At 43.3% G+C, this 27,147-nt stretch overlaps 1 protein-coding gene and 1 pseudogene across 1 annotated transcript in view; both read right to left on the reverse strand.

Moving 5' to 3' along the window:
* The window catches only part of SEPTIN2 (septin 2), a 49,047-nt gene extending 23,119 nt beyond the window's left edge, over positions 1-25,928 (reverse strand). Inside the window, exons 1-5 of the mRNA XM_069975311.1 lie at positions 25,815-25,928; positions 13,535-13,559; positions 10,708-10,819; positions 6,642-6,728; positions 6,185-6,308 (exon numbers count right to left, since the gene is read on the reverse strand). Coding sequence (XP_069831412.1) covers positions 6,185-6,308; positions 6,642-6,728; positions 10,708-10,819; positions 13,535-13,543 — 332 coding nt within the window. The 5' untranslated portion in view covers positions 13,544-13,559; positions 25,815-25,928. The remainder of the gene's footprint in view (positions 1-6,184; positions 6,309-6,641; positions 6,729-10,707; positions 10,820-13,534; positions 13,560-25,814) is intronic.
* On the reverse strand, positions 9,261-10,318 carry LOC138794583 (peptidyl-prolyl cis-trans isomerase FKBP11 pseudogene; annotated as a pseudogene).
* Positions 25,929-27,147: the final 1,219 nt, after the last annotated feature.

The following is a 27,147-nucleotide window of genomic DNA, read 5'->3' on the forward strand; positions in this document are numbered from 1 at the left end:
CCATGCACGCTGCCAAATGTGACATTCAAACCCTAGAACGCTCCCTTGCTCAGTCCCCCTCCCTTCGGACATTGAGGAAACTTGTAGCTGCGAGAGCCCGCTTAAAAGACCTATCACTATCTAAAGTTGAAAAGCTGCTTGTTTATTCTAAACAGCGATTCTATGAGAAGGGCAACAAAGCACATACGCTACTGGCAAATATGCTCAATGATAGGGCGTTGGCCCAGTCTCCTCAGGTCCTAAGGGACCCTGGTGGGCGACTCCACTATAACCCTGCTGATATATCCTCCATTTTTCTGCAGTACTACACTGACCTATACTCACTACCTTCTACTCTACCCTCTGACCCAGATGCTCGCTCTCGGCGTATTGGGGAGTTCCTGTCTGCCTGCAACTTGCCGACTTTGTCTGCAGATGCCTTGGAAACCCTAAATGCACCTATTACGGAGGAGGAGCTATCAGAAGTACTGAAATCCCTCCCGTCGGGACGAGCACCGGGGCCAGATGGATTCACATACCTCTACTACAAAACCTTTTCCTCTGAGTTATCCTCTCGACTCCTGTCCCTCTTTAACTCTTTTATGCAAGGTTCCCCTATTCCCACAACACTGTCCCACTCCTACATTACACTTATCCCCAAGCCCGGTAAGGACCCTTTAGAATGTGCCAATTACAGGCCTATTTCCCTCCTAAATTCAGACTTTAAAATTTTTACTAAGCTACTTGCCACCCGCCTAGGTTATTGGCTGCCATCACTTATCAATGCCGATCAAGTGGGTTTTGTGCCTGGACGACAGGGGGGGGATAACACTCGACGTGCGATTGATGTTATCGATGCAGTTAATCAGCAGTCGGAGAGGGCCCTGATACTTAGTTTAGATGCTGAGAAAGCGTTTGACCGCCTAGGGTGGCCATTCATGTTTGAGACCCTCCGATGCTGTGGTTTTCGGGGACCCTTTCTGACTGCGATTGAGGCCTTATACACACGACCTACTGCTGCTATCAAATTCCCACATATGATGTCTGGGACCTTTCCAATTCGGAATGGCACCCGCCAGGGCTGTCCGCTTTCTCCTCTTTTGTTCGTCCTTTGTATCGAACCCCTGGCGGCGGCCATCCGGAATTGCCCAGACATCCGTGGTGTATCAGTCCGAGGCAAGGAGTCCAAAATCATGCTTTTTGCAGATGACGTCCTCCTCACCTTGTCGTCCCCTCATACGACCCTACCGGCACTCAGGGCCTTGCTCTCCCAATTTGGAGTACTTTCTGGGTATAAAGTAAATACCTCTAAATCTGAAATCATGCCCCTCAACCTCCCTAGCTCCACGATAACACACCTTCAATCTGTCTTCCGATTCAAGTGGTCTGAGTCCTCTATTAAGTATCTGGGCATCCGGCTTACTCCTACATACTCTTCACTATACGCGACCAACTATCCTGCTCTTTTTAAAGAACTTAGGGCCCTTCTGGCCAAATGGAACTCCCATTTCATCTCCCTCCTGGGTAGAGTGGCTTCGGTCAAGATGACGATCCTCCCGAAGTTACTTTACTTCTTTGAAACTCTCCCGGTGCGTATACCACTATCCGAGATAAAAACCCTACAGCGGGATATTTTCAAATTTATTTGGGCGGCAAAGCGGCATCGTATTCCCGCTTCGGTTATGATGAGTAGTAAGACTCAGGGAGGCCTCGCAGTACCTAATATCCTACATTACTATTATGCCACTCATCTGCGACAAATTACTGCATGGTCCAAGTACCTAGCCTATAAGAAATGGGCTGAGATTGAAAAAATATGGCTAGCACCTTTCCATCCCAACTCCTTTCTCTGGCACCCCTCTCCGCCTTCCTTCTCCCATTTAAACCTCCTTGGCCCCATTAACTTTACTTTGCACATCTGGTCCATCTGCTCCTCCAAATTTAAACTCTATTCCAAAACGTCCCCTTTAAATTCCTTCCTTCTCTATCCTGACTTTCAGCCTGGTTTACAATCTCATATAGTTAGACTATGGGGCTCCAAGAAACTGTTCCAGTTCGCCGACATGGTAGACCCACTTACACGCACCCTTCTCCCCTTCCACAGGATTGTGGACAGATTTGAGCTACCGCCCTCAGAGCAATATACCTATTTACAGATCCGCCATTTTATGCTGTCTCGCCTGGGATCCCTCACAGTCTCGAAACCAACTGCCTTTGAACAATTAGTGAGAGGGGGCGTTTCTACATCAGGGTTGATATCAGATATCTATCGAATTATTAACTCACCCTCTGATGGCTCCCAGGCTAGACATCACTATATGGATAAGTGGGAGGCGGTATTGGGCAGGCAGCTCCCCCCAGAGTGTTGGGATGTGATATGGGACAGGGCGGCAAGATCCTCCATCTGCACCACATATAAGGAATCCCACTATAAGCTGTTAATGCACTGGTACCATACGCCTGAGCTCCTCCATAAACTAAATAATGCTATCCCCCCACAATGTTGGAGGTGTTCAGGTAGTGTGGGGTCGCTCCTCCATATATTTTGGGATTGCCCCCTTATCCGCCCATTTTGGGTAGAGGTTTGCAGACTGGCCTCGACAGTCTTGGGTGCTACCATTGCTAGGGACCCTGGAATCTGTCTGTTGAACTTGTTCCCAAAGACCCTCCGGAAAAAGCAGGCGAAGTTGTTACTCACTATCCTGACAGCGGCCAAGTCCTTAATTGCTCGTGCCTGGAAGCAAACATCCCCTCCTTCCCGGCCTTGTTTGCTCGCCAGAATCCGGGAGTTGCGTTCCCTAGAAAAGCTTACTGCTTCCCTTAATAATGCCATTGATAAATTTGAGTCCATATGGATCCTTTGGGATTCCTTTGATATGATTGCCTCTTCTGGCAGTAGACCCTAGTTTCCCTGTCCCTCCCACCTCCCCTCCCTTCCCTCCCCCCTTTTCCTATCTCCTTGGTGTTGAGTCCTGTCTTAGTTTGTCTGTGTTGTCTGTTTGTCAAAAGGTTTTGTTATGGGGCTGTAGTTTGGTTCCACTTTTTGTCTGAGCCATAAGTAACAGGTAGATATCATCAGACGACAGCTGCTGTATTATCTATGTTTTCTGATTATCCTTGTAGAACTATGCTGTGCCGCTATGGTCACAGAAGAACTAGGTGCTGCCACTATTTCTACCTACTTGTGCCTGATATGTTTATACTTATTGCTGGTACCTCATCATATTGCTGTTTCTCACATTATCCTGTACATGCCCTGTAATTCTTTGTTCTGTTTGTGCAAAAAATTTTTGAAAAATCTTTGCAATAAAAATTACAGTTATAAAAAAAAAAAATTATTCTGGAACAGTAACTCAAATCACATTTATAGGGGGGGAGTTAGTGAGATTACTGGTCTATGAAGGCAATGAGAACAGCTGGGCACAGACACGTCCAGCGATCAATGATCTGTGTTATGGTGCTGTACAGAAGTGGAACATTTTTTTGTATGAGCTGTAATGAAATCTGATGCTTAGTACAAGTTCCCAGGGATCTTGCCATTTTTTTTTCCTTGTACAGAAGGATCACGAACCTTTAAGTGAAGAGCATTAGTCACTAGATTTTCTTTTTTATCAAGATAAGTTTACGTCAGCTTCTCCTTGAGAATTCTGTATATACCATCCAATGAACATAGGAATTAATAACCTGTATGTTCCATGTTACAACAGCTGAACTGAACTGCCTCCATGCATACCCATAAGAAATCAGATTTCACTTTTTCAGAGCAGTCCATGAAAAAAAAAAAACACTGCACAGTGTTTGGCGTCTATGGGCAAAAGGGTTCAGTTTTCTATTAGGGTCCATTCCCACCATGGAATAGTCGCCAAAATTCCGGGCAGAACCCCCTGCGCCAAATCCTGCCTTCTATCTGTTTGAATGGGAGGGCTTGCATGCATCTGCTTAAATAATTAGGCGCAGTTTTAATAAAAAAGGCCTAAAAACATTAATATGGTACAAAAAACAAGAAAATCAATTTGCCTTTCTATAGGTCAAAGGATAATTGTTTGATCGCTAGAGGTTGATTACTGGGATCCTCACCGATCACCAGAAAGGGATTTTACCTGTGTCCCCCAGTGTGAATGGAGGGGCAGGGTTTGGGTGATTATAGCAGATTTCCCAAGTTCTAATTTCAGCCCAAAGTTAGGCTTTCCTCAGACACAACTTCACAGCATTTTATTTGCGCTGAAAATATGCTCAGAAACTGCTAGTAGTTTTTCCTGCTTTTTTAGCGGTTTCCTCATTTTAGTGTAAACTACTATAGGTGTCTTTTTCCACTGGTATATTATCCATGTGTTTGATTTATGTGATTTCAGGTTTTCTATTGAACCGTTAAAAAAAACACAGAATGTACAGTAAGCCATATGCTCTGATTAAAAAAAATATATATTGCATTGAATATTGCCAAACCGCCCGGAATAAAACACCATAGATAAAAACCATCAAGTGGGTATTGCCTTCAATTTTTCCACAATGACTCTCGGCTAACATCTGGCCACAGCATTTCTGAACCAAAAAAAGCCATTTGATAAGTTTGCCATTTTAGTGGCTTTAAAAAAAACAAAAAAAAAAAACATTTAGGGGCTTTGCGCCAATTTTTGGATGAATAATTAGATTTTTCACCTATTTTTGGTTAAGTTCTATTTACAAACCTATATTTAAAGGGAACCAATCACCCAGAAAATCAATGTAAAGACAAGGATATGTGCTGATAGATCACCCAGCACACTTCCCAAATATGCCCCTGTAACCTCTGTGCCCCCCTCAATTAGACAGTAATCTTACTTTGTTCAGGTCACGCGCTGTATGTAAATTTTTGCTAAGTAGTCCTGGTGGGCGTATGTAGTCCTGGTGGGCGTATGTAGTCACGGTCCGGGGGCGTATCTAGTCACGGTCCGGGGGCGTATCTAGTCACGGTCCGGGGGCGTATCTAGTCACGGTCCGGGGGCGTATCTAGTCACGGTCCGGGGGCGTATCTAGTCACGGTCCGGGGGCGTATCTAGTCACGGTCCGGGGGCGTATCTAGTCACGGTCCGGGGGCGTATCTAGTCACGGTCCGGGGGCGTATCTAGTCACGGTCCGGGGGCGTATCTAGTCACGGTCCGGGGGCGTATCTAGTCACGGTCCGGGGCTGTAATCACGCCGATTCGGAGGCTTGCGGTCCAGTGACGTCATCCGGCGGCTTGCGTTCCGCGTCGCGGCCGCGCCGACGTGTTCGGGAACCCGCGCATGCGCAGTACGGCGGGAGACGACGCTGACGTACTGCGCATGCGCGGGTTCCCGAACACGTCGGCGCGGCCGCGACGCGGAACGCAAGCCGCCGGATGACGTCACTGGACCGCAAGCCTCCGAATCACGCCCCTCTGGGCGTGATTACAGCCCCAGACCGTGACTACATACGCCCCCGGACCGTGACTAGATACGCCCCCGGACCGTGACTACATACGCCCACCAGGACTACATACGCCCACCAGGACTACTTAGCAAAAATTTACATACAGCGCGTGACCTAAACAAAGTAAGATTACTGTCTAATTGAGGGGGGCACAGAGGTTACAGGGGCATATTTGGGAAGTGTGCTGGGTGATCTATCAGCACATATCCTTGTCTTTACATTGATTTTCTGGGTGATTGGTTCCCTTTAACAGGCGGATATTTTTTAGATGCACTTTTTTTTTTTTATCTGCCTGTGTTGAGTATTCATTTCAAAATTTGCATAATCCCGGATTATTGGCCAATTTTTCATTTGCGACTTTTTAAAAAGTCGCAAAACCAGGTGCATACCTACGTCTTAACAGTACCAGGTGAATATGTTTTGTGCCGTTTTTGCGACTTTTTACTTAGATATATTCATTATGGCAGTGCTACATTTTAATATATCAGTCAGATATTGGAACAAAATATACACATTAGACTCCTTAGTAAACTACTAGCATGGATGACAATTCTATCACTGCATTCAGAGTGGTTTTACCAGGACACTAAATCTCCTCAGTACATCAAAGAGCACTAACATACTTTTCCAATTTTTGCGCTGTATCCACAGTTCAAAGAGAAGAAATCACAAGCACCTGTGTTTATATTCCCTTTGTCTGTGAGAGGTTATCCGTGGCTCTAAACAGAATTCTGATAAAGAACATTACGTGGAACCAGTAGAACTTTTACTAACCAGTCTTCACAGTTCATCGCATCACCATAGCCTGGTGTGTCAACCACCGTAAGACGCAACTTCACACCCCTTTCCTCAATCTCCACTGTAGATGCTTCAATCTCCACCGTACGTTCAATTTTATCTTAAAAAGGACAGAAAGTGAGTGAGAAGTTCCACCGGATACAAGCTGAACATCTTACAGTTCTATACTAACTATATTAAATCAAAACACCACAGTGTAACCCAGACAAAGATGGTTCCCACGAATATATGAATATTAAGGTATATGCAAACCAGATCACTATTCTGCAGAGTGGTAGGACTTTCATGTGGATTTAATCTGTCTAATGTATGTTTAGCCTTACAGTAAATGCAGAAGCACAGTTTTTCCCCATTGTAAATGAAGGTACACTATAAAGACATGCATTGTCAATAGTATACATAAAGACTACATATAGACAGTAATGTTACTCACCGGCTGCACCAGGAACTACGCGCTCAGGATACAAATCCGTCAAGAAAAGGCTGTTAATCAAAGTAGACTTGCCCAAACCAGATTCACCTAAACATAAAACAAAATTATACATATATAAATAACCAGTCTCTTGAAGGCAGCTTTTTAAAAAGAAAAAACAAAAACAACTAAATACATTCCAGCCAGTACAGAGAGTCACAGCTCAATGTGTCCATCAATCCCATGATGGCCTTCTCTGTGAGCGCTCAGATGGCCTGGGAAATGAGGGACTTCCTGTGTTTAGACCCTTTTAGAGAAAAAAAGGGGTCTAACTACAGGAAGTGCTTTGTTTTCCATGATAACTAAAAAATAAAAAAAATATTTTTGAACTTTAAACTTGCTTTATATCACATTTACTGTTTATTTAGGTTTTGAAAGTTATAACGACAGAGACACTTTATAGTACACCTATCATTTGAACATCTGATAGGTCACTATAATGCTGGTGTCACACACAGCAGACTTTCTGAGCTAAAGCCAGAAGTGGATTCAGCAAGGAGGAGACAGTTTTCTCTTTAGATTTCCAATTTTTTCTGAAGTCACTTCAGTACTTAGATTAAAAATTGTAGTGTGTAACACCAGACAGGTCAGAAGGTTGTGTCAGCCGAGGTACAGGTTCTTAGACACCCAACGACTGCCAGAATAAAGGGCCAGAAGCGCACAGTACCCCATTATCTCCACTCTATGCAACTATAGCGAGTGGTATACTAAATTACAATGCAAGTCTATGAGACTTCAAGCAATTCTGTATACTGCTTGCTTTAGCTGTACATTGCAGAGATGGAGGGGCTCAAAGACCCTTCATTATAATGATTGGTGCAGTCTAAGCACCACAATCCCGCCAATACAATCGTTGGACATGTCAGGAGTTTGTTGTTTCCCTCTGCCTGACCAAATCTACAAAGAATAAAAAAACTAAAAAGTCCTTCTCTTTTAGGAGCTACTTCCTTATAATGCCCTAAAATTATTGATTGACCTATTTAAGAACGTCAACCTCAAACCAAAGAACCTCAGGATAGGCCATCAGCTGTCGCACCCCCACTAAACAGTGAATGGGGTAGAAAAGCTGTTGCCAGACTCCTCTGGTGGTTTATTTTTCCAAGAACAAAAGGCTTAGACAGTGGAAATACAACATGCACAATATCTGCCATTAGGAGGCCTAAATAACCATTAGATGGTCATTGGCTGACACAGGTCTTATGTGTACAGCCAGCTTTAATGAGAAATATATAAAGATATCTTCCCTGTCTAAGGAGATAAAAGACATGATAAGTGTCAGACTGTAAGGTAAAGGTGGTCTTATAACTTCAATAGCTGTTGGCTAAATGTATGTTTGGCTGACAGCTCTCTCTTTTTCTACAGTCAAGAGTCCCTGCTCCATAGCATACTTTTTTTTTAATGCAAATCATTCCATGTCTTTTCTTTCCCATCCTTACAGCTATTAAAACGCAATGAAAGAATTAAATATTCAGGAACATGAAGACCATATTGCTTTGTTCCTACTGGTCTTTGATGGTTTTAATCTGCAATGTGATACATTTTCCTGGTAACAAGTGTGGGCTCAAGATAAGAAACCTATTCACACTCCTACTGTATGCAAATATAGCCAAGGTTGCACAAAGGGGAAAAAAAAACCTACCAATTAACGTTTATTTTCTAGTATTGAGCATTTAGCTGAATTTTGTGAAAACAGCATTAAAAAGGCTGCACTATAGATAAGATGGGTCCATGGTAAGGCCCCCTTTATACTGTGTTCCTAGGAACGCTCATTAACTAATCACGGACAGCTCCCTGTCCAGATGACTAGTTGCCGCCCCTCTCCCGGCCTTGCACACTGAAATACAACTACTTTTTTCCCCGCTGTGAAGCTAGCACTGCAGACGTGGCTGGTAGCCTCGGGGAGCTACTGTGCAGCTGGGAACCATACAAGCACAATTAAGCCGATTGGTTCCCTTTAAAGGGGTTGTCCAGCGAGAATCTTTTTCTTTTAAATCAACTGGTGTGAGAAAATTATATAGATTTGTAATTTACTTCTATAAAAAAAATCTCCAGTCTTACCATATTTATTAGCTGCTATATGTCATGCAGGAAAGGTCTTATTTTCAGTCTGACACAGTTCTCTCTGCTGACATCTCTGGTCGAGACAGGAACTCTGTCTCGGTTTTCTATGAATCTCCATAGAAAACCTCTCCTGCTCTGGACAGTTCCTGTCTCGGCCAGAGATGTCAGCAGAGAGCACTGTGTCATACATAAAAAAAACACACACATTTCCTGCATGACATACAGCAGATAATAAGTATGGGAAAACTTGAGATTTTTTAATAGAAGTAAATTACAAATCTATATAACTTTCTGACACCAGTTGATTTGAAAGAAAAAGATTTTCACTGGACAACCCCTTTAAGGCTGTCTCCATCACGGTCTTCCATGGTCACCACTAACCTGTGCTAGTCTCTACCAATGACATAAATACGCATTTGTAAGGGAATGGCGGCCACAGAGGCAGTAAAACAAGTCTATGCATTTGAAGTCTGCAGTCACAGGTTTTGGTGTGGATCCACGCTGTTTCCTAAGAAAAAGTTACGCAATTAAAATTAGTCGCAGATCTTTTTTCTGAGAAAATGCGAGTTCTTTATTTCCTTTGTTCTTTTTTTCTTCCTTCAGTTTCTTATTTGATACAGTCAGAGACTTGGACTTGGAGTAGAGGTGATAACCAATGAGCCCTAGAAGGGTGGGCACTAATGCAATGCACAGCATAGGCAGCACATCATTTACTAGGGTCTGCCACTGGTTGGGCTTAGACAATGATATGACTTCAGTTTCAGGGTAGCTTTACACGTACCGACTCGCAGCGTTAATAACGCTGCGAGTCGGCTAGATCCTGGCAGATCACTTTCACTACATACACGCAACGGTCTGAACGACTGCTGCGTGTATGTAATTCTGCCGGCCGCTGAACCCCTTCAGCTGCCGCCCGACTCCCGCTCTGTATACATTACCTGTCCTCGCTGCACGGGGTCCCGGCGTAATGCTCTCCCGCCCGGCCAATCAGCGTGTTGCCCAGCCGCAGCCACTGATTGGCCGGGCGGGAGAGCAGTACGCCAGGACCCCGTGCAGCGAGGACAGGTAATGTATACAGAGCGGGAGCCGGGCGGCAGCTGAAGGGGTTAAGCGGCCGGCAGAATTACATACACGCAGTGGTTGTTCAGACCGCTGCGTGTATGTAGTGAAAGTGATCTGCCAGGACCTAGCCGACTCGCAGCGTTATTAAAGCTGCGAGTCGGTACGTGTGAAGCTACGTTCAAACTGCAGCACTGCATCAGGTGGTATGGAAGGTGGGAATCCTCTCTTTCACACACATTCCTAGAAGACTCTTTTCTAGACCTGGTATGTCTCGTTTTTTTCCCAAATATCACCACAAGTGGATCCCGAGACAAGGAATCAATCACACGGCCATCATCCAGTCTTCCCGTGTAGTGCAGCTGGATGGTGTCTCCCCACTTCACAGTGTCCAGACACGTCTCCGGCTTCACCACGGTCTCAATGAGCAGATCGGTGGTGTCAGTGTCGTGCTCCCCGGCATCCGCCCAGATCAGTGCAGAGGAGGAGAAGAGGAGCAGCAGCGGTGCCCAGAACATGGTGCAAACGGGATGGAGGGAAGGTGACAGCTGCCGGGGACAGAGACAGAGAGACAGAGAGACAGAGAGACAGAGAGAGAACCGGGAGAGCTAAGAACGCGGCAAAGAGCGAGCGGGAAGGAGCTACTCTGGTTGCAGATTTTGACTTTGATGTTTAAGTATAAATGCACACCAGATGTCAATTTCTAAAAAGAAAAGCCACAAGAATGCCAGTAGTAGTAGTAGTAGTAGAAGAAGAAGAAGATTTCATAGCAGACCATAGACTTTAACAGTTGGAACAGTTTTGTCCAACCGAAAGCTGAATAAAAACAAAAATTGCATGAAGGACGTGTCATTGCTTTTCTATTAAAGGGGGAAAAGAATGTACTTATCTCTTACATATTTCTTACCTACAACCATCAAGGTAAACTCAAATCCTTTTCTCACAGATTTTCGATGAACCTGATTTGGCAGATTGGCAAATCCAACGTATCCAGGGGTTTCTGGATTTGTGAACTGAGGCTGTATATTGAAAAAGATAATATTTCATGTAGAAAACAAGGAAATCACAGGTGATCAGAGTTATTTAACAAAGAATATCATCACTGTATGCAGGACATAATGGAGGAAAGACTGCATAACCTATTGTTGGGTTGAATCAGAGTAGAGTCTTGACTACTTTTCCACTGGCATGCAATAAACGTCCTAAAGGGGCTGGCTGCTTTGTTATACACACCGTATATTGAATTAAACATACAATCTAAAATTTTTAAACCCTTCACACCCCTACAACGTCAAGCCTAGGGGATATGGGAGTTAGAAGAAGTAAGGTTCCCATACCTTCTCTCAGCCATGACTGACAATTGTTGTGATCTTCTGATCAGGCATTAGAGCCATCAATCATAGCTAAGGGGAGGGGCCAGAAAAGCTGCTTACTGTGCTTTGAGCACAGAACAAGACCTCCTTGACACTTGCAAAGGCGCTGGTTTTGACAAACAGTGTTTTTTTTGGTCATGCAAGCATGACCATGAGCATGGTGATGCTTCAGATATGCTTCCATCTCCCTGCCTCAAAACTGCAGACAAATTATTTTTAATTGTACAAAGATTCTGCGGTGTACCAAAATGTCTCAGCCCAATATGTCCTTATCACTAGGACTCCATCAAGGCTTCATGGTCTTTCAATGGGTTCCACCAACCATATCCGTATGCATCATCTGAAGCATTAATAACTATGCACTGGGTACCACAATAAACAAGGGTAGACTCATGGGGGGAGATTTATCAAACACGGTGTAAAGTGAAACTGTCTCAGTTGCCCCTAGCAACCAGATTCCACCTTTCATTTTCAAAAGAGTCTGAGGAATGAAAGGTGGAATCTGATTGGTTGCTAGGGGCAACTGAGCCAGGTTTCACTTTACACCATGTTTCATAAATCTCCCTCATGGTTCTAAAGTCTTCAATTATTGCAGTATCCATTATAGTAGACTGAATGGGCTTGACAATGTTACATTCAGATACAACAAGGCTCCATCCTTAAACCATTGCGATGCCAGACCAGGGGTATTTAGCCATTTACTCCAGATTTTATTTAATTTTTTGGTTGAGTTTTTTTCATAAGTGTACTTCTCTATGCCTATCAACCAGTTGACTGTTCCAACAAACTCTGACCCAGATTCTCTTTGGTAAAAAAAAAAAACATGGGCATGTTCTTCCAGAGACAGCGCCACTGTTGTTTCCAAAAAGATTATTTTTATTATTTTTTTTTTTTTTAACGGACACAAGAATAGTGTTGACTACGTTTTTCTGTCCATTAAAAGTAACCGATTAAAAATGGATACGTTGAACGGATTGCAAAAACGCAGTTTGAACCCAGCCTTACCATCCACCTGTAGAGGGAGGAGGGCAATTAACTCTGCACAGCTTTTTAGAAATGGCAGTGCAGCATTATGCCGAGGCATGGAGATCCATGCCAATCCTGAAGCAGGAGTCATTGACAGTTATCTGAAAGTGTGTGTAGTCAGGAAAGCAAATAACAAGCATGTTCTGTAAACTATTAACTATGTCCAGCATGAAACAGGGACAGCCTCTGCTATCACAGTATTGTATGGTTCACAGTTAAAGGCTATGTTCACACAACGTATGAGACCAGTCGCTCCATGAACCTGGTCTCTAAAATCTGGTCTCTGAAAAGGTCATCCCGGCCGATACTGCAGTACCAGCCAGATGATCTTTGCAGCCGCTGAGTTCTGATGCGCCCGCATCAGAACTTCCCACAGCACACTATGGAGTGAGCGGCCGGAGCAGCTCGCTTCATATCGTGCACTGACATGGTCTTCTGAGGCCCCTATTCAATGAATAGCGGCTGCAGAAAACTGGCACGTCAGTTGTTTGCCGTGCCGCTAGGGATCCCGGCCGGAGCGTATACTATGTGTATACGCTCCAGCCTAGATCCAATAGGCAGCAAAGAAACGTATATTTTTGTAATAATCACGGCCGTGGTTTAACGAAAATATACGTTGTGTGAACATAGCCAAATACTGCAGCACTTCAGAAAGAATCGGTTTCAAACCTGTCTACAAGACATATATGTAATTGTAATTCTGCAGTTCTTTTAACTCTTTGTTAAACAGTGCTTTTCCAAGAATAAAACTTATCCTAGCCTTTGACAGCAGGTGATGAGTTTTTATTAGCACAAAAGGGATCAACCTTAGGGTCCATTTACACAGAAAGAGTATCTGCCAAACATTTGAAGCCAAAGCCAGGAATGGATTTGAAAAGAGGAGAAATCTCAGGCTTTCCTTTATGACCTGATCTCGGTTTATAGTCTGTTCCTGGCTTTGGCTTCTAATCTTTGGCAGATAATCTTTCTTTGTTTTTTAATCTAAGGGTCCATTTACAAAGTGTTAAATTTGTTAATAAAAATTTCCAACTCCATTTGTAACATCCCAATCCCATTATACATCTAATGCTAAAGGCCCCATTACACACACACACAGATTAATCGACAGATTTCTGAAGCCAAAGCCAGGAGCAGACTAGAAACAGAACAGGTCATAAAGAAAGACTTAGATTTCTCCTCTTTTCAAATCTATGCCTGCCTTTGGCTTCAATAATCTGTCAAATAAATCTGTGTGTGCGCGCAATAGGGCCTAAAAAGTCAAAATCTCCATTTTTATTACTACAGTAAACACAGGATTTCCCAGCTACACAATGGGCTTTCATTTGTTTTTCTTACCTTTGACATCTTGTGATTTGATAATCTGCAAAACAAAAATAGAAGTTAGATGCTTTAAACAAACTTCCAGCAGATGTGGTAGGTAAATCCACAATAAGGGTATGTTCACACTTATTGTGGACATACCCTAAGGCTGCATCCGCACATCCATAGATTTTGCGGACCTACGGACATGAATGCAGGTAATGGATTGTTTCCCCGCCTGGCATGATGTATTAATATGCCAGAAGTGGGGAAACTCTGAATCACCACGGCTCTGTCACTACGGTGTCACGCCGATTCAAAGAGTTTCCCCGCTGCCAGTATACTGCTACATTATGACAGGCAGGGAAACAATTAGTTCTTAGATTGAGAGAACATAAAATATATTGATAATTAACATCAAAACATTTTATAACATTTATATTATAAAATTTTGAAAGAATTATTTTTCGAGCTGAAGTCGGAGTCAGTACATTTTTTCCAACTCGGACTCCAGCTAAAACTACTATCACTGACGATCCACTATTTACATCCTAGGGCTTATAAAACATAACTTTTATTATAAATATTCTAAAATCCAAACACAAAACAAAAAAATGTTCAGCCAACATAAAGTGGTTGGCTTAATACTCTGTAATTTCTTTTTTGGTGGATATTGTGTGGCTATCATCTATTGCTACCAGTATCATACCATTTTACAATAATTTTTGTATTTAAGTGTGGTCCGTATTGTGATATCCTATAATTATCTATCTATTCTAAATTTAAATCCATTTTATATTAGACACCTGTTTTCCTGAAGAACCTGTGCAACTGGACAGGAGAAACGCGTCGGATGTATATATATAGATTATTGTATATAGGGTGTTGGTTGGGGCACTTTTAGTTTGCCCCGTGATTTTTAATTCACGTGTTTGTGTTGTCACCGTTTTATTATTTTTTCCCTGCACTTAGTGTCTAGGAAGGGACTGACATCGTGGTTGGGGCCACCCTTTTAAGGAGGTGGGTAACCCCAAAAGGCAGGGTGAGATTAAAACATTCTATGTAGCTGTGAGTGGGCACTTTCCTCCCCAGGCCTTCGATTTGTAAATATCTTTGGTCACCTATCCTTGAGTATCAACTGACATCTGGTACAGGAATACACAAGCACGATTTTTTGCACCTTTTGTTTTGTATTTGGATTTTAGAATATTTATAATAAAAGTTATGTTTTATAAGCCCTAGGATGTGAATAGTGGATCGTCAGTGATAGCTTGCGGTGGCCTGTTTATTGATGTGTCCGCAGTGACAAGTGTCCAGCTAAAACTAGCTCCAACTCCACAGCCCTGATCCGTAGGTCTGCAAAATCTATGGACGTGTGAATGCAGCCTAACTGGATGTAAACATGTCTGGGATAAACATATCTATCCTAAGATAAGGAAATACTGTACTAAAAAGGGCAGACTAGATACACTGACTGAAAAGACCACCTGACAATCTTCTATGTGGCCATACACTGGTACTGTATGACCAAGTTGACTTGGATATAGACTGGCTTTTAGAGAAACTTGGAACTCAGGAACAGGGGCAGCTAGAATGATGGTAGGCAGCTCAAAATACTCAGGTGGATTTGGTGAGCGAGACCAGCTAGGTTTGGGAGCATTTTATTTTTTAGTTCTTCGGTGGAATATCCCTTTAATACCACACAACCTGATGAGAGGGGTGGACCTGTTTTTGCAATAAAGAAGCTTTGATTTACTTTTAATCCTGGACATCCTAAGGGTGTCAGACATGTCAGAAGAAATATAACCAGAAAAGGATGCAACGGCAGCATGATCCACTACTCAGCTGCCTGCTTTGATTGTCAAAATGTAACTACCATTTTTAAAAACTTCTGACACATTAGTAGGGGTCCGGCTGCTGAGAACCCAGTCGATAATTAGAGCGATACCAGCAGTCTCTAAAATTCACCTCCCTATAGCAGAGATGAAGGGGCAGAGCGTGCGTTCTCATGCGCACCTGCCCCTTCATTCTAGTGATTGGTGGGGTCCTCAGCAGCCGGACCCTGACTGATACGCACATGTCAGAAGCTTTTAAAAATGGTAGTTACACTTTAAGTAGACTCATAGGGGGAGATTTATCAAAGGGTGCAAAATTTAGACTGGTGCAAACTGCCCACAGCAACCAATCACAGCTCCACTTTGCTTTTACCAGAGCTGGAAGCTGAGCTGTGATTGGTTGCTGTGGGCAGTTTGCACCAGTCTAAATTTTACACCCTTTGATAAATCTCCCCCATAGACTCCTATTGAAGGATAGAGCAATATCGGAAAAACGGCCAGGGAGTGAATGTGTTGGCTGCTGCTCTCTCCCCGGCTATATCAATAGCATGATGACATATCAAAACAATACCAGTAAATAGAAACAGAAGCCAGATGTTTCACTATCTGGCTCTAATCAGTACAAATAAATCTAGGTGATACTTTCCCTTTAAATCTAGCAGCCACAATGAAACTGCAAGATTTCAGAATTAATTTGTACCATAGGTAGGAAAATAGGCTGGTAAAAAAATTGGTAAAAAATATGGATTTAAACAATAGGTCATTTGTTGTACAAAACAAATGCTCCTGCACCAGGTTTTGGAGTTGGGACAACATGGACTGTAGAATATTCTGCGAGGAACATATTGCTGCTTAGTGTCACCAAAAGTTAGGTTATTGATCATTTCTCTCACTTTGTCACCACCCTAAACTAGTCCAAGCAGCAGGTTGGAGGAATGCTCATACATAGACCAAATAGTCTACTAGTGACTCAGTCTATTTCAGAACATACACTGGTATTTTAGCCACATAGCCAAACATATACACAAAGCATCGGATCCCCATGAAGTGTAAACTTGCCGCTTTACAACTTCAAGTAGAAGTTCTTGGAGGAACCGGATGTTGCACAAGCAGAAATCTGGTCAGGCTGCTAAATATCTGACATTGCCCAAGAAAAAAAAAAACAAAAAAAAAAACACAACAACATCTCTGCATTATAAAGTTCCTCGTGAGCAGCCCACGAGTGTCTGCTGCACGTTACTTTTAATATGCTGAGCTTACAGATTTTTTTACCTGTTCATTTACATCACTTCTGATGACAAAGTCTCATGATTCAGGAACTCTGCTGGAAAGGCCTGCCCTTTATATCTCCCACCTAACAGCACCAAGGCAGTCCCATTGCATTTACTTCTTTGTGCTTGACAGAAAATATCAGGTCCTCCTCAGGTCACTCCGCATCTCTCACACATTGTTGTCTTTGGTCCAGACACCTAAATCATAGCTTCTCCTGACCATATACTGTTTTCTATGCATAAATCTTTTGTGTAATCTGATTTTATTGGCAACCATGCAAAAATAACAGATACAAATCAAATAACGTGTAGTAATCTGCGACCTGCAAGTCGCATGGCGTCAGGTTTTCTATTATAATAAAAGAACATGAGTAGAAAAAGCTAACAATTATACCATTATGCAGCTAGAGGTGCCCGAAGACACCAGAAGAAGCAATAGCAACGGTAGATATGCAGGCATAAAAAGCAAAGTTAAAGAAGGTCAAGAAAGAAAAGAGCCAGAAATGGAGAGAAGAGCCAGAAATGGAGAGAAGAGCAGAGGGAAAGAGGCGGATGGCAGGGGAAGGGGGGGGGGGGGGCAGACACTGTAGCCAGTCTGACCTGCCAGCCTAAGAAACTCAGAGTCTCCGGATGTCAGAGGCTAGCAAATAGAGCCATGAACAAAAGTCCATGAACAAAAACGCCAAGGAAACCTCACTTTCTCAAATTTGTCAGATCTATCATGGGCCTCAGACGCCAATTCCTCCATTCTGCCAAGGTCTCTGAGTTCACCCATCCATTCTGCCAGGGTAGGTACTAGGAGAGTTTTCCAATGCCGGGGGATGACCATGCGGGCAGCTGTCAGAAAATGCCACAAGATTCCCTTTTTGGCCTTAGAGAGGGAACCTGGTAGTTTAGACAACAAAGCTAATTGGGGAGAGTTGACGACAGTCTGTCCAGAATACGCATTGCAAATTCTTAAAACCTTATCCCAAAAATTACGAATTACCGGGCAAGCCCACCAGATGTGTAGCATGTCACCAGCGTCCGTCAGGCATCGCCAACAGCGATCAGAAGCCTCAGGAAACATTTTGTGCAAAGTGACCGGGCAGTAATACCACCTCGAGATGATTTTGTAATTCTTTTCCATAGCTTTATCAGCCATGGAGATGCCGTGGCTTAGCTCGCATATCTTCTGGACAGACTGTGCGTCAAAGGAAGTGTTGAGGTCTGCTTCCCACTTATCAAAAAAGGAGGCTCTGTCGGGGTTAGCGGTATCGACCAAGATCCGGTAGATAACTGAGATGCAATGCGGGATGGCAGAGGTAGAGACGACCAGGTTATCAAAGTCCGTAGGCGCTGAGGTGTAGGTGCCCCTTGGGAAGAGAGCCCGGATGAAAGAGACCAACTGACCATGTTCCAGCCAGGACAACCAACCTCTCCTAGACTGGGCTTGGAGGGAAGCCAAGGAAGAGACAGTCCCGCCCGTCAGTATTGGGGAGAGTGGCCCAGGAACAGCGGACAACCTCTGTTTAGTGACCCATCTATCCCAAACACAGAGCGTATGAGACATTAGAAAAGGGAGGCTTGAAAAAACATGACGGTCCCCGGAAGAGGTATCCAGGGACGGATAGAGGGGCTAACCGGGCACAGAGAGAATATAAGGTCAACCCATCTCTTCAAGCCTCTATAGTGCACCCAGTCCAGGACCCCACGCAGAACTGCCGCCTCATGATAAGAACGCAAGTCAGGGAGACCCATGCCACCCAGGGATCTGGACTGCGTGAGGGTTGTATATTAAATCCGTGGTTTGCTCTTGTCCCAAACAAATTTTGAGACAGCATGGCGTAGGGTCCTGAAGAAGGCCGCTGGCACAACAATAGGCACAGTCTGGGAGATGTACAACAGTTTAGGAAGGATGTCCATTTTTACAATAGCCATCCACCCAAACCAGGAAGCTGGTTTCAAGATCTATCTATTATGTTTGCGTTTTGTTTTTTTTAACTAGTTGTCCTTTTCAGACATGGCTCTTTCTTCACACACCATTCTTAGTGCCAGCTCAGAGTATGAAAGGTTTCCCAACCTAAGGAATCCAATGAATGCAGGCTCTCCATCCTTACTGGATTCAGCCTGCTCTCATCTCTCAGCACAGGACTGGACACCTTTAATTAAATCCTCATTCTCTAGGAAACAGAAGGGATCAGAAAGCTGTAGATTCTCACCCAAAATTTTGTCTATTGCTATATCGACTGTGCAATCCCCAGCAGAAAATCTACTGCTCCTTTCCTCTGGATAAAATGCCCGTAAAAGCAGAGCTATGATCACATCATTAGAATACACTACATTTGAGTTTTATGTCAGCATACTGGCAGGGAGGTATACACAGATGTATACTGCTGTGTATACCCGCTGCAGTCACATCAAGTTTAATGGACCATCAGATCTGGGGATTTCCAGGTCATGGACCCAAAATCTCTTTGTTTTGTTCCCTGAGCCATTTAGTTATCACCTTTGCTTTATGGCAAGGTGCTCCATCATGCTGGAAAAGGCATTGTTGACGGTTGCAAGAAGTTGCTCTTGGAGGACATTCTGGTACCATTCTTTATTCATGGCTGTGTTTTTAGGCAAGACTGTGAGAGAGCCGATTCCCTTGGCTAAGAAGCAACCCCACACGTGAATGGTTTCAGGATGCTTTACAGTTGGCATGAGACAAGACTGGTGGAAGCACTCACCTCGTCTTCTCCGAATTAGCTGTTTTCCAGATGTCCCAAACAATCGGAAAGGGGATTTATCAGAGAAAATGACTTTACCCCATTCCTCAGCAGTCCACTCCCCGTACCTTTTGCAGAATATCAGTCTGTCCCTGATGTTTTTTCTGGAGAGAAGTGGCTTCTTTGCTGCCCTTCTTGAGACCAGGCCTTGCTCCAAGAGTCTCCGCCTCACAGTGCGTGCAGATGCACTCACACCTGCCTGCTGCCATTCCTGAGCAAGCTCTGCACTGCTGGTAGCCTGATCCCGCAGCTGAAACACTTTTAAGGAGACGGTCCTGGCGCTTGCTTGTCTTTCTTGGGCGCCTTGGAGCCTTTTTGGCAACAATGGAACCTCTCTCCTTGAAATTCTTGATGATGCAATAGATTGTTGACTGAGGTGCAATCTTTCTAGCTGCGATACTCGTCCCTGTTAGGCCATATTTGTGCAGTGCAATGATGACTGCACGTGTTTCTTTAGAGATAACCATGGTTAACAGAATAGAAACAATGATGCCAAGCACTAGCCTTCTTTTAAAGTGTCCAGTGGTGTCATACATACATGTAAAGTAAAGTAAAGTTGTATAACTTTGTAATGTGTGTTATTTTGTGAATAATTGCTTAGCGCTGCACTACCCCTTTAATGGAGCAATCACTGAACAGATACTAGCTGGTCCTTTTAAGGCAGGGCTGCAATGATGTTGAAATGTGTTTTGGGGGATAAAGTTAATTTTCTAGGCAAATATTGACTTTGCAAGCAATTGCTGTTAAGCTGATCACTCTTTATAACATTCTGGAGTATATGCAAATTGCCATTTTAAAAACTGAAGCAGTACACTTTGTAAAAATTAATATTTGTATTTTCAAAACTTTTGGCCATGACTGTACAGATCATTTCCCAGTAATACCCTCCTTATTAGAGATGAGCACAACTCAAGCCCGATTGTTAGGCATTTAAACATCGAAGGCTGAAGAAGTGTTAAAAAAAAATAAATCATATATATTATACACACACACACACACACACAGATATTCACCTTCCAGTATCAGGCACACTTTATATAGTTATATTGTGGCACATCACTGTACTTTGACTAAATTCAAAGTACAAAACTGGAAGCATATGAAGTTCGATTGTAGGACTGTATACTAGTAAGGAAGGACATCTGCTGACGGATGATTTTCTTCAACACAGATTTCCTAAAATGTTAAAAGAAAAATCCATAGACAGAAGGGACAAGTCTCCTTCTAACAGTATACCCAGGAAAGCTGACAATTCTCAATAATCAAGTGAATATGTAACCATAATTATAAATACATAACGGTAAACAGAACTAGCTCATAAAGCTTTATGTAAGACTGAGCTGTACTACTGACAGATATATCAGAGGGGCCCCTGAAATGTGAGAACATATAGAAAGCTACACAGGAAGGAAGCGGAGCTAGGAGTGTGGGATCCTTCACAGACACCAGGGCAAAGAGCCACTTCCTGTGTATCACAAACTTTATAGACTAAACACTGCAGCTGTCACACAGCCCCAAGCTGTTACTGGCTTATCACTATGGCTCTACAGTACAGAGCCGAATGAGGGAGACCACAAAATACACACAGCCTGTGCAAATTCTGAAAAATAATATTGTTACACTAACAGCTCTGTTCAACTCCACAAGTAATAATAATAATACTGTAATAATAATATTATATTATTATTATTATTAATAAATAATATTATCTGTACGAAACCTGAAGTTATCAATCAACCTGAATAACAAAGGAAAATCATGCAAACCAGTGTACACATTAAGGATATGTTCACACAAGGTACATTTATTAAAAGAACACAATGGGGGAGATTTATCAAAGGGTGTAAAATTTAGACTGGTGCAAACTGCCCACAGCAACCAATCACAGCTCAGCTTTAGGCAGTGCTGAAAGGAAAGCTGAGCTGTCATTGGTTGCTGAGAGCAGTTTGCACCAGTCTAAATTTTACACCCTTTGATAAATCTCCCCCAATGTATTAAACAACAGCCATTGTTTGATACGGTCATTAAAATAATTGACGTCAATTATTTCCGGCTGGTGTGCATAGATTTCAATGCAACATTGGCTATTGATAGGCAACCAAAACAATGGCTGAAGATATCTCTCATTATATACATATATACCAAACTCTGAGAAATAGAAGATGGTCCTCAAGGTCAAACATAAAAGAAATTATTCTCCGTATCCTGCTCTCACACATGTCACTAACGGCTATGCACATTTTTCAGATTATGTGAAGACACATGAAAAAGGAATTGTTACCATAGAATAGAGAACTTAGAGGAGTGAGCCACTCAGCGTCCAATCAGATTCTAGCAAAATAGTAACAATAGAAGACACACTGTTCCAAGAACAAAAAACAGACTACACTTGCAAGAAACCCAGCAATATGAACACAAACATCCTCACACAGCATTACTTCCTCCTAACATTACAGCTAAAAATAAAATCAGTACTTAAAGTTACAGAACATCCAACGTACTGTAGAAACATAAAATATTGTCGACAGAAAAAGACCACTGGGTTTATCTAGTCTGCCTTTTTAGTATTTCCCTTCTTATAATCTTAGGATAAATATATATGTTTATCCCAGGGATGTTTACATTCAATTATTGTAGATTTACCTACCACATCTGTTGGAAGTTTGTTCCAAGCATCTACTACTCTTTCAGTAAAGTAATATTTTCTCATGTTGCTTCTGATCTTTCCCCCAACTAATCTCAGATGGTGTTCCCTTGTTCTCGAGTTCAGTTTCTTTCTAAAAACACTTTTCTCCTGAACCTTATTTAGTCCTTTAACATACTAAAAAGTTTTGATCATGTCTCCCCTTTCTCTACTTTCCTCCAGACTATACAGATTTAAAGAGGTACTCCGGGCTGGGGTCATTTTCAGTGTACAGCTGGGGAGGGGATTGATATAGAGGCCGCCAGTCACTTACCTCCCCGGTTCCATCGCCGGGTCCCGGATCACGCCACCCCTTTCTCCCGTCCAGTGGCCGCTTCCTGGTCTGAGCTGCGGCTTGAGACGTGACGTCTCAAGGCAGCTCAGACATTTAGTGTCTGAGGCGGGACTCCGCTACGACCGCTAAATGGCTGCTTTTGTAGGTGAGGTCTCTAGAACTGGACACAGTATTCCAGATGTGATATCACCAGAGCTCTATACAGCAGGATCACAATCTCCCTCTTCCTACTGGTTATACCTCTAGCTATACAGCCGAGCTTAAGATTGGCTTTCCCTACTGACTGGTTGCACTGGTGACTCATTTAGGCCATGTTGACACAAAGTATTAATTAAACCAACAACGACCGTTCTTTTCAGTGAAAGTTTTCAGAAGCCCCAGACGTCTTCAATGCTTTATTAAATAGCGGGCCCACCCAAAGGTGCCTGCAATCCAAATGGGAAAAAGATAATGTTCCTGCAGCTGATATGGCAGTGTCGGCCACCAGAACATGTAATACAGAGCCCGTATTTTGCAGTGTAATATGAAGATATCCTGTGTTATATAAAGAAGGAGGAGGAGAAGCCATAAGTAGTGTAGCAGTAGCCGCTGTCCTCAGTGTGGTGTCTTCTCTCCGAGAGAAGATTGTGTGTTTTTCTTCAGTTTTCTATAGCAGGCTGTGTATGTGTGCGATGGCTGCAGCAGGCTGCGTGTGTGCTCACACTATGGCTGCAGTAGGCTGGGTGTGAGCTATGGCAACGGCCGTTGTTCAATACAGTTTGTGAAACAGCTGTCGTTTGCATAGACTTCAATGCAAATCATTGCATTATGAAAAGAACGGCCATTGTTTTAATTGAAAACAACAGCCATTCTTTTCATAAAAAGTAAGGTGTGTGAACAAAGCCTATGGCTGTACCCATTTCTCCAAGACTCCCTAGGGCTGTATACAACTTCTGCAGCTGCCGGGAATCAAACTCTGAGAATTCTGATAACATTGTCGAACCAGAACATTTTGACAGGGCAAAATACAAACTGATAAGACCACTGTGAAATTTCTTCTGTAGTGGTAATAATACCATCTATGCAAAGATATTCTATTATAATGTGAATGATATGAGGAAGATTTGTTGTGTCTCCTTCCCACAAACACACACACCAGTGACCGTGCGGTTTATATCTGCAAGAAGTTTAGATGTTACAGAGGGACATAGCTGGGATATCCTGTTCACCAGTCAGATAGAATCCTGCATATTCCCAACTAAATTGTAGGACATGTGATGGTCACTGGATGATACACTGGACAACATTCTGCCTGACCAACAGAAGTCTGTTCATAGGCAATAATAAAACGGAGGCCTAGCTATAAGCCACAATGAAAAACTTCTCTTCTGGCATTAGTAAACTCTATTAACACCACAGATATACAAAAAGCTATAGCACTGAGCTCACCTTCCTACAAAAAGTTTTATCATGAATGGACGTTATGGCTCAGGTCCAAGCATGATACCTTCCATCATCACACCCCTCCGTGATGGGGACATGTTTCTGATATTGTCTTTCCATGATGGGGGAGATTTATCAAACTGCCGTAAAGTGGAATTTTGGAATCCACTTTTCATTCCTCACAGATTCTTTGAAAAATGAAAGGTGGAATCTGATTGGTTGCTAGGGGCAACTGAGCCAGTTTCACTTTACACAAATTCGATGAATCTCCCCCTATGTATCTACAAGTAGACTGAGGACTTTGTACAATGGAGCATGAAAGCCTAGATCTACTCATACATAGACTTGTGTTTCTTTTCCTATGGGACTTTTGGCAACTTTGAATTCTACCTATTGTGATATAGGACTACAATGGTACTGTAAGTTATGTTCACATAGTCCGGTATTGATGGTAAATTACTGGTTGTATCGCCATATATCGACCGTACCTCATATGGACTATTGTTCCATCTATAGTCTATTACTATTTTACATTATGACATATCTACAGAATTCCTTTAGTCACTGTAATCAGCGAATACAATTCTAATAAAAACAGAAAAAGCACTCTGTAGCGACCAACTGGGGTAATTCCAGTACATCCAGACCAGCCACAAGGGTTACAGTACTTGTACAAGAGCGATCAGCCTGCTACCTGGACAGCTTATGCACAAGGAGAAGACGTTCCTTCCTCTAAGTGACCAGACCCCTTCCTGCCACCAGCAAAGCTTCTGGCTGCTGTAGTATTAAACCTATAGGAACTAGTAAACAGGAATTAGCTTACACAATGTCTAATGCACTTCTGGATAGCTGGACATCTGGATCACTACCAGATGTGAGGACAACCACTCCAACTATTACGCAGCGATTAGATTGATAACATTACCTCCCCATTTATGGTTATGTAAAGCTATAATAATGACATCCACATGATCATTACTATAGCTGAATCTTTCCTGGGTTAGCATTCATATACCACAATGCAGACAGTCATTCCTAGACATCTGGTATGCACATTGCAAGGGGGACACCACCCTAAACTGAATCCCCTCCCTCCATGCTTTGCATACGTCACATAACACAGCATGCCAGTCATGGGGCTCGTATTATTAGAAGTATTGTTGGGCTATTAGGCTGGATTCACACGTCGTGGTTTGGTACAGGCAAAACTCAGGATTCATTTCAAACAAGAAAAAAGCTAGGGGCACGTTCACACAGTGGCACATTTGCTACAGAAGTTCAGCTTGTATCCTCTGGATTCTGGTGCAGTTTTTGTCTTATTCAGAAGGCCTAAGATTGTGTTCACACATTCAATTTTTTGTTTAGTTGCAAAGACTTTATACAAAGCCAGAAACAGATCATAACCAGAGGATATGTGTAAGGGAGAGAGGCTTCCCTTTACAAATCCATTCAGTAACTGCAATGTGTGAACTAACACTAAACTGCACCCAGGAAATATCCATGGTACAGCTCATTATGGGAACTACAGCATCGGAAACAAAAGAAAGCAGAACACTCATAGCTTTCGTGCAGAACCCAGGGACTCGGTGTGAACAAGGTCCTACAGATCTCTGGGGTATATAAAACTGCACATGTATGAATGCAGCCCTATGGCCATCCGCAGCCAGGGATCATATAGTTACTGTCTATACACTATCTCCCAAACTGAGGCTTTCTAGCTATTGCAGGACCTATTCCTATTCGGCATGATGGGAGTTGTAGAACCCTGCTCCTATGTGTATGGAGCTCACACATCCCACATCTCAGCATCCAGACTGTCTGCGAGTATCCTGACACACCCTGATGTCAGTCAGCCGGTCCATTCTCTATATACAGAGGATAGGTCACCTCTAGAGCCGTATATAGTGGTACATGCACTACAAGTTCCAGCAGACACTCCCTGAGGCTCTGAATTAAAATCGCAACTTAAAGCACGGAAACCGCATCAGCTTCTATTACCACTAGAGGGTAAAATGAGAAGCCACGAACCTACACTCCATTAAAGCAAAACACACACATACCAGAAGAAAGTGCAGGATCAATATACGGTAAACGGAACAATCCCCGGTCTTATAATTACTTCTCGGTTTCCGGTGCTGAACAATCCCAGCTCAAAACTTGCAACCTGAGGCAAACTCCCGTCAGAACCGCCTCAGAACGCCCACTGCTACCGGCAGCCAATCAGCGCTCTCGGGGCAGCCAGCCTAACCACAACGGACCGATAGGACGCTCTGTATCACCGCCGGGGTTTTGGCTGCATGGGATATCTAATTGCAGCCAATCAGCAAGTTCATAACGGAAAAAGAATCCGAAAACCCCGCCCTTTGTGGGCGTGGTCTGGAATAGAGCGCGCTCGGCGTTTACAGTAGAGAGTAGTAGAGAGAATGCGGGCGCTCACGTTCCATCACCCGCTGAGGGAGGGAGGGGCGCCATACTAGAGGGAAGCAGCTGGTATCAGTCACCGCCGTGTCTGCGCTTAGTTATGCGGATTAAAAGGGGCGGAGAGATGAGCTACAGAAGGGGTCATGAGGTCAGATGTCTCTCTGGACTTCCTGCCAGTATCAGCCTCTCCCAAACCTAAAATGGCTGCTCAGTGTAGTGGTGTAGACGCATGCACTGTGTGAGGGTGGCTTCTCTTGCTGCACATTTTCTGCTGCAGATCCGCAGACATACTCTATGGATAAATGCATGCAATGCTTATTTGTTGCAGTTTATGGTAAATTTGCAGCAGATTACTGCACCAACAAAGCAAATGTTAGTTTAATTCTCTAGTGGTTTTAAAAGGAACCAATCACCGCCAATACATCCTTGCAGCATTATATACAATGCTATAATGTTCCCTGCGCTGATTCTGGCCATATAACTCCCAGCCCCCGAAAAAGAACTTTTAAAATTTCCTGCACCGCATGTTAATTATTTTTCTCTAGTCATCTGGGCGGTCCACTTTGGCCGAGTAGTCCTGACTGGCGGGAAATTTCGTCTGTAATCACGCCTCTCTGGCAGAGTTATGCAGAGTTTATACCGTCACGGAGCGGGCGCCATGCTCTAATATCGTATGGACAACAACGTCATCACTAGGAGATACCTGGATTGGATGCTGGTGTACTGCGCATGTCTGACCTAGCAATGACTCCAGCATCCATACAAGATTACAGGATGCCCCCCTCTGTGATGCTGCAAGCTCTGCAATTTTTACCACACCCAGAGAGGTGGGATTACAGCCGAAATCTGCCGCCAGTCATGACTGCTTGGCCAAAGAGGACCGCCTAGATGACTAGATAAAGGTAAATAGCATGTGGCACAGGAAATTTTAAAAGTTTATTTTTGAGGGCTGGGAAGAGAGCTGGTAGTGAT

This window comes from Dendropsophus ebraccatus, chromosome 6 (assembly GCF_027789765.1).
Source record: "Dendropsophus ebraccatus isolate aDenEbr1 chromosome 6, aDenEbr1.pat, whole genome shotgun sequence".
NCBI lineage: Eukaryota > Metazoa > Chordata > Amphibia > Anura > Hylidae > Dendropsophus > Dendropsophus ebraccatus.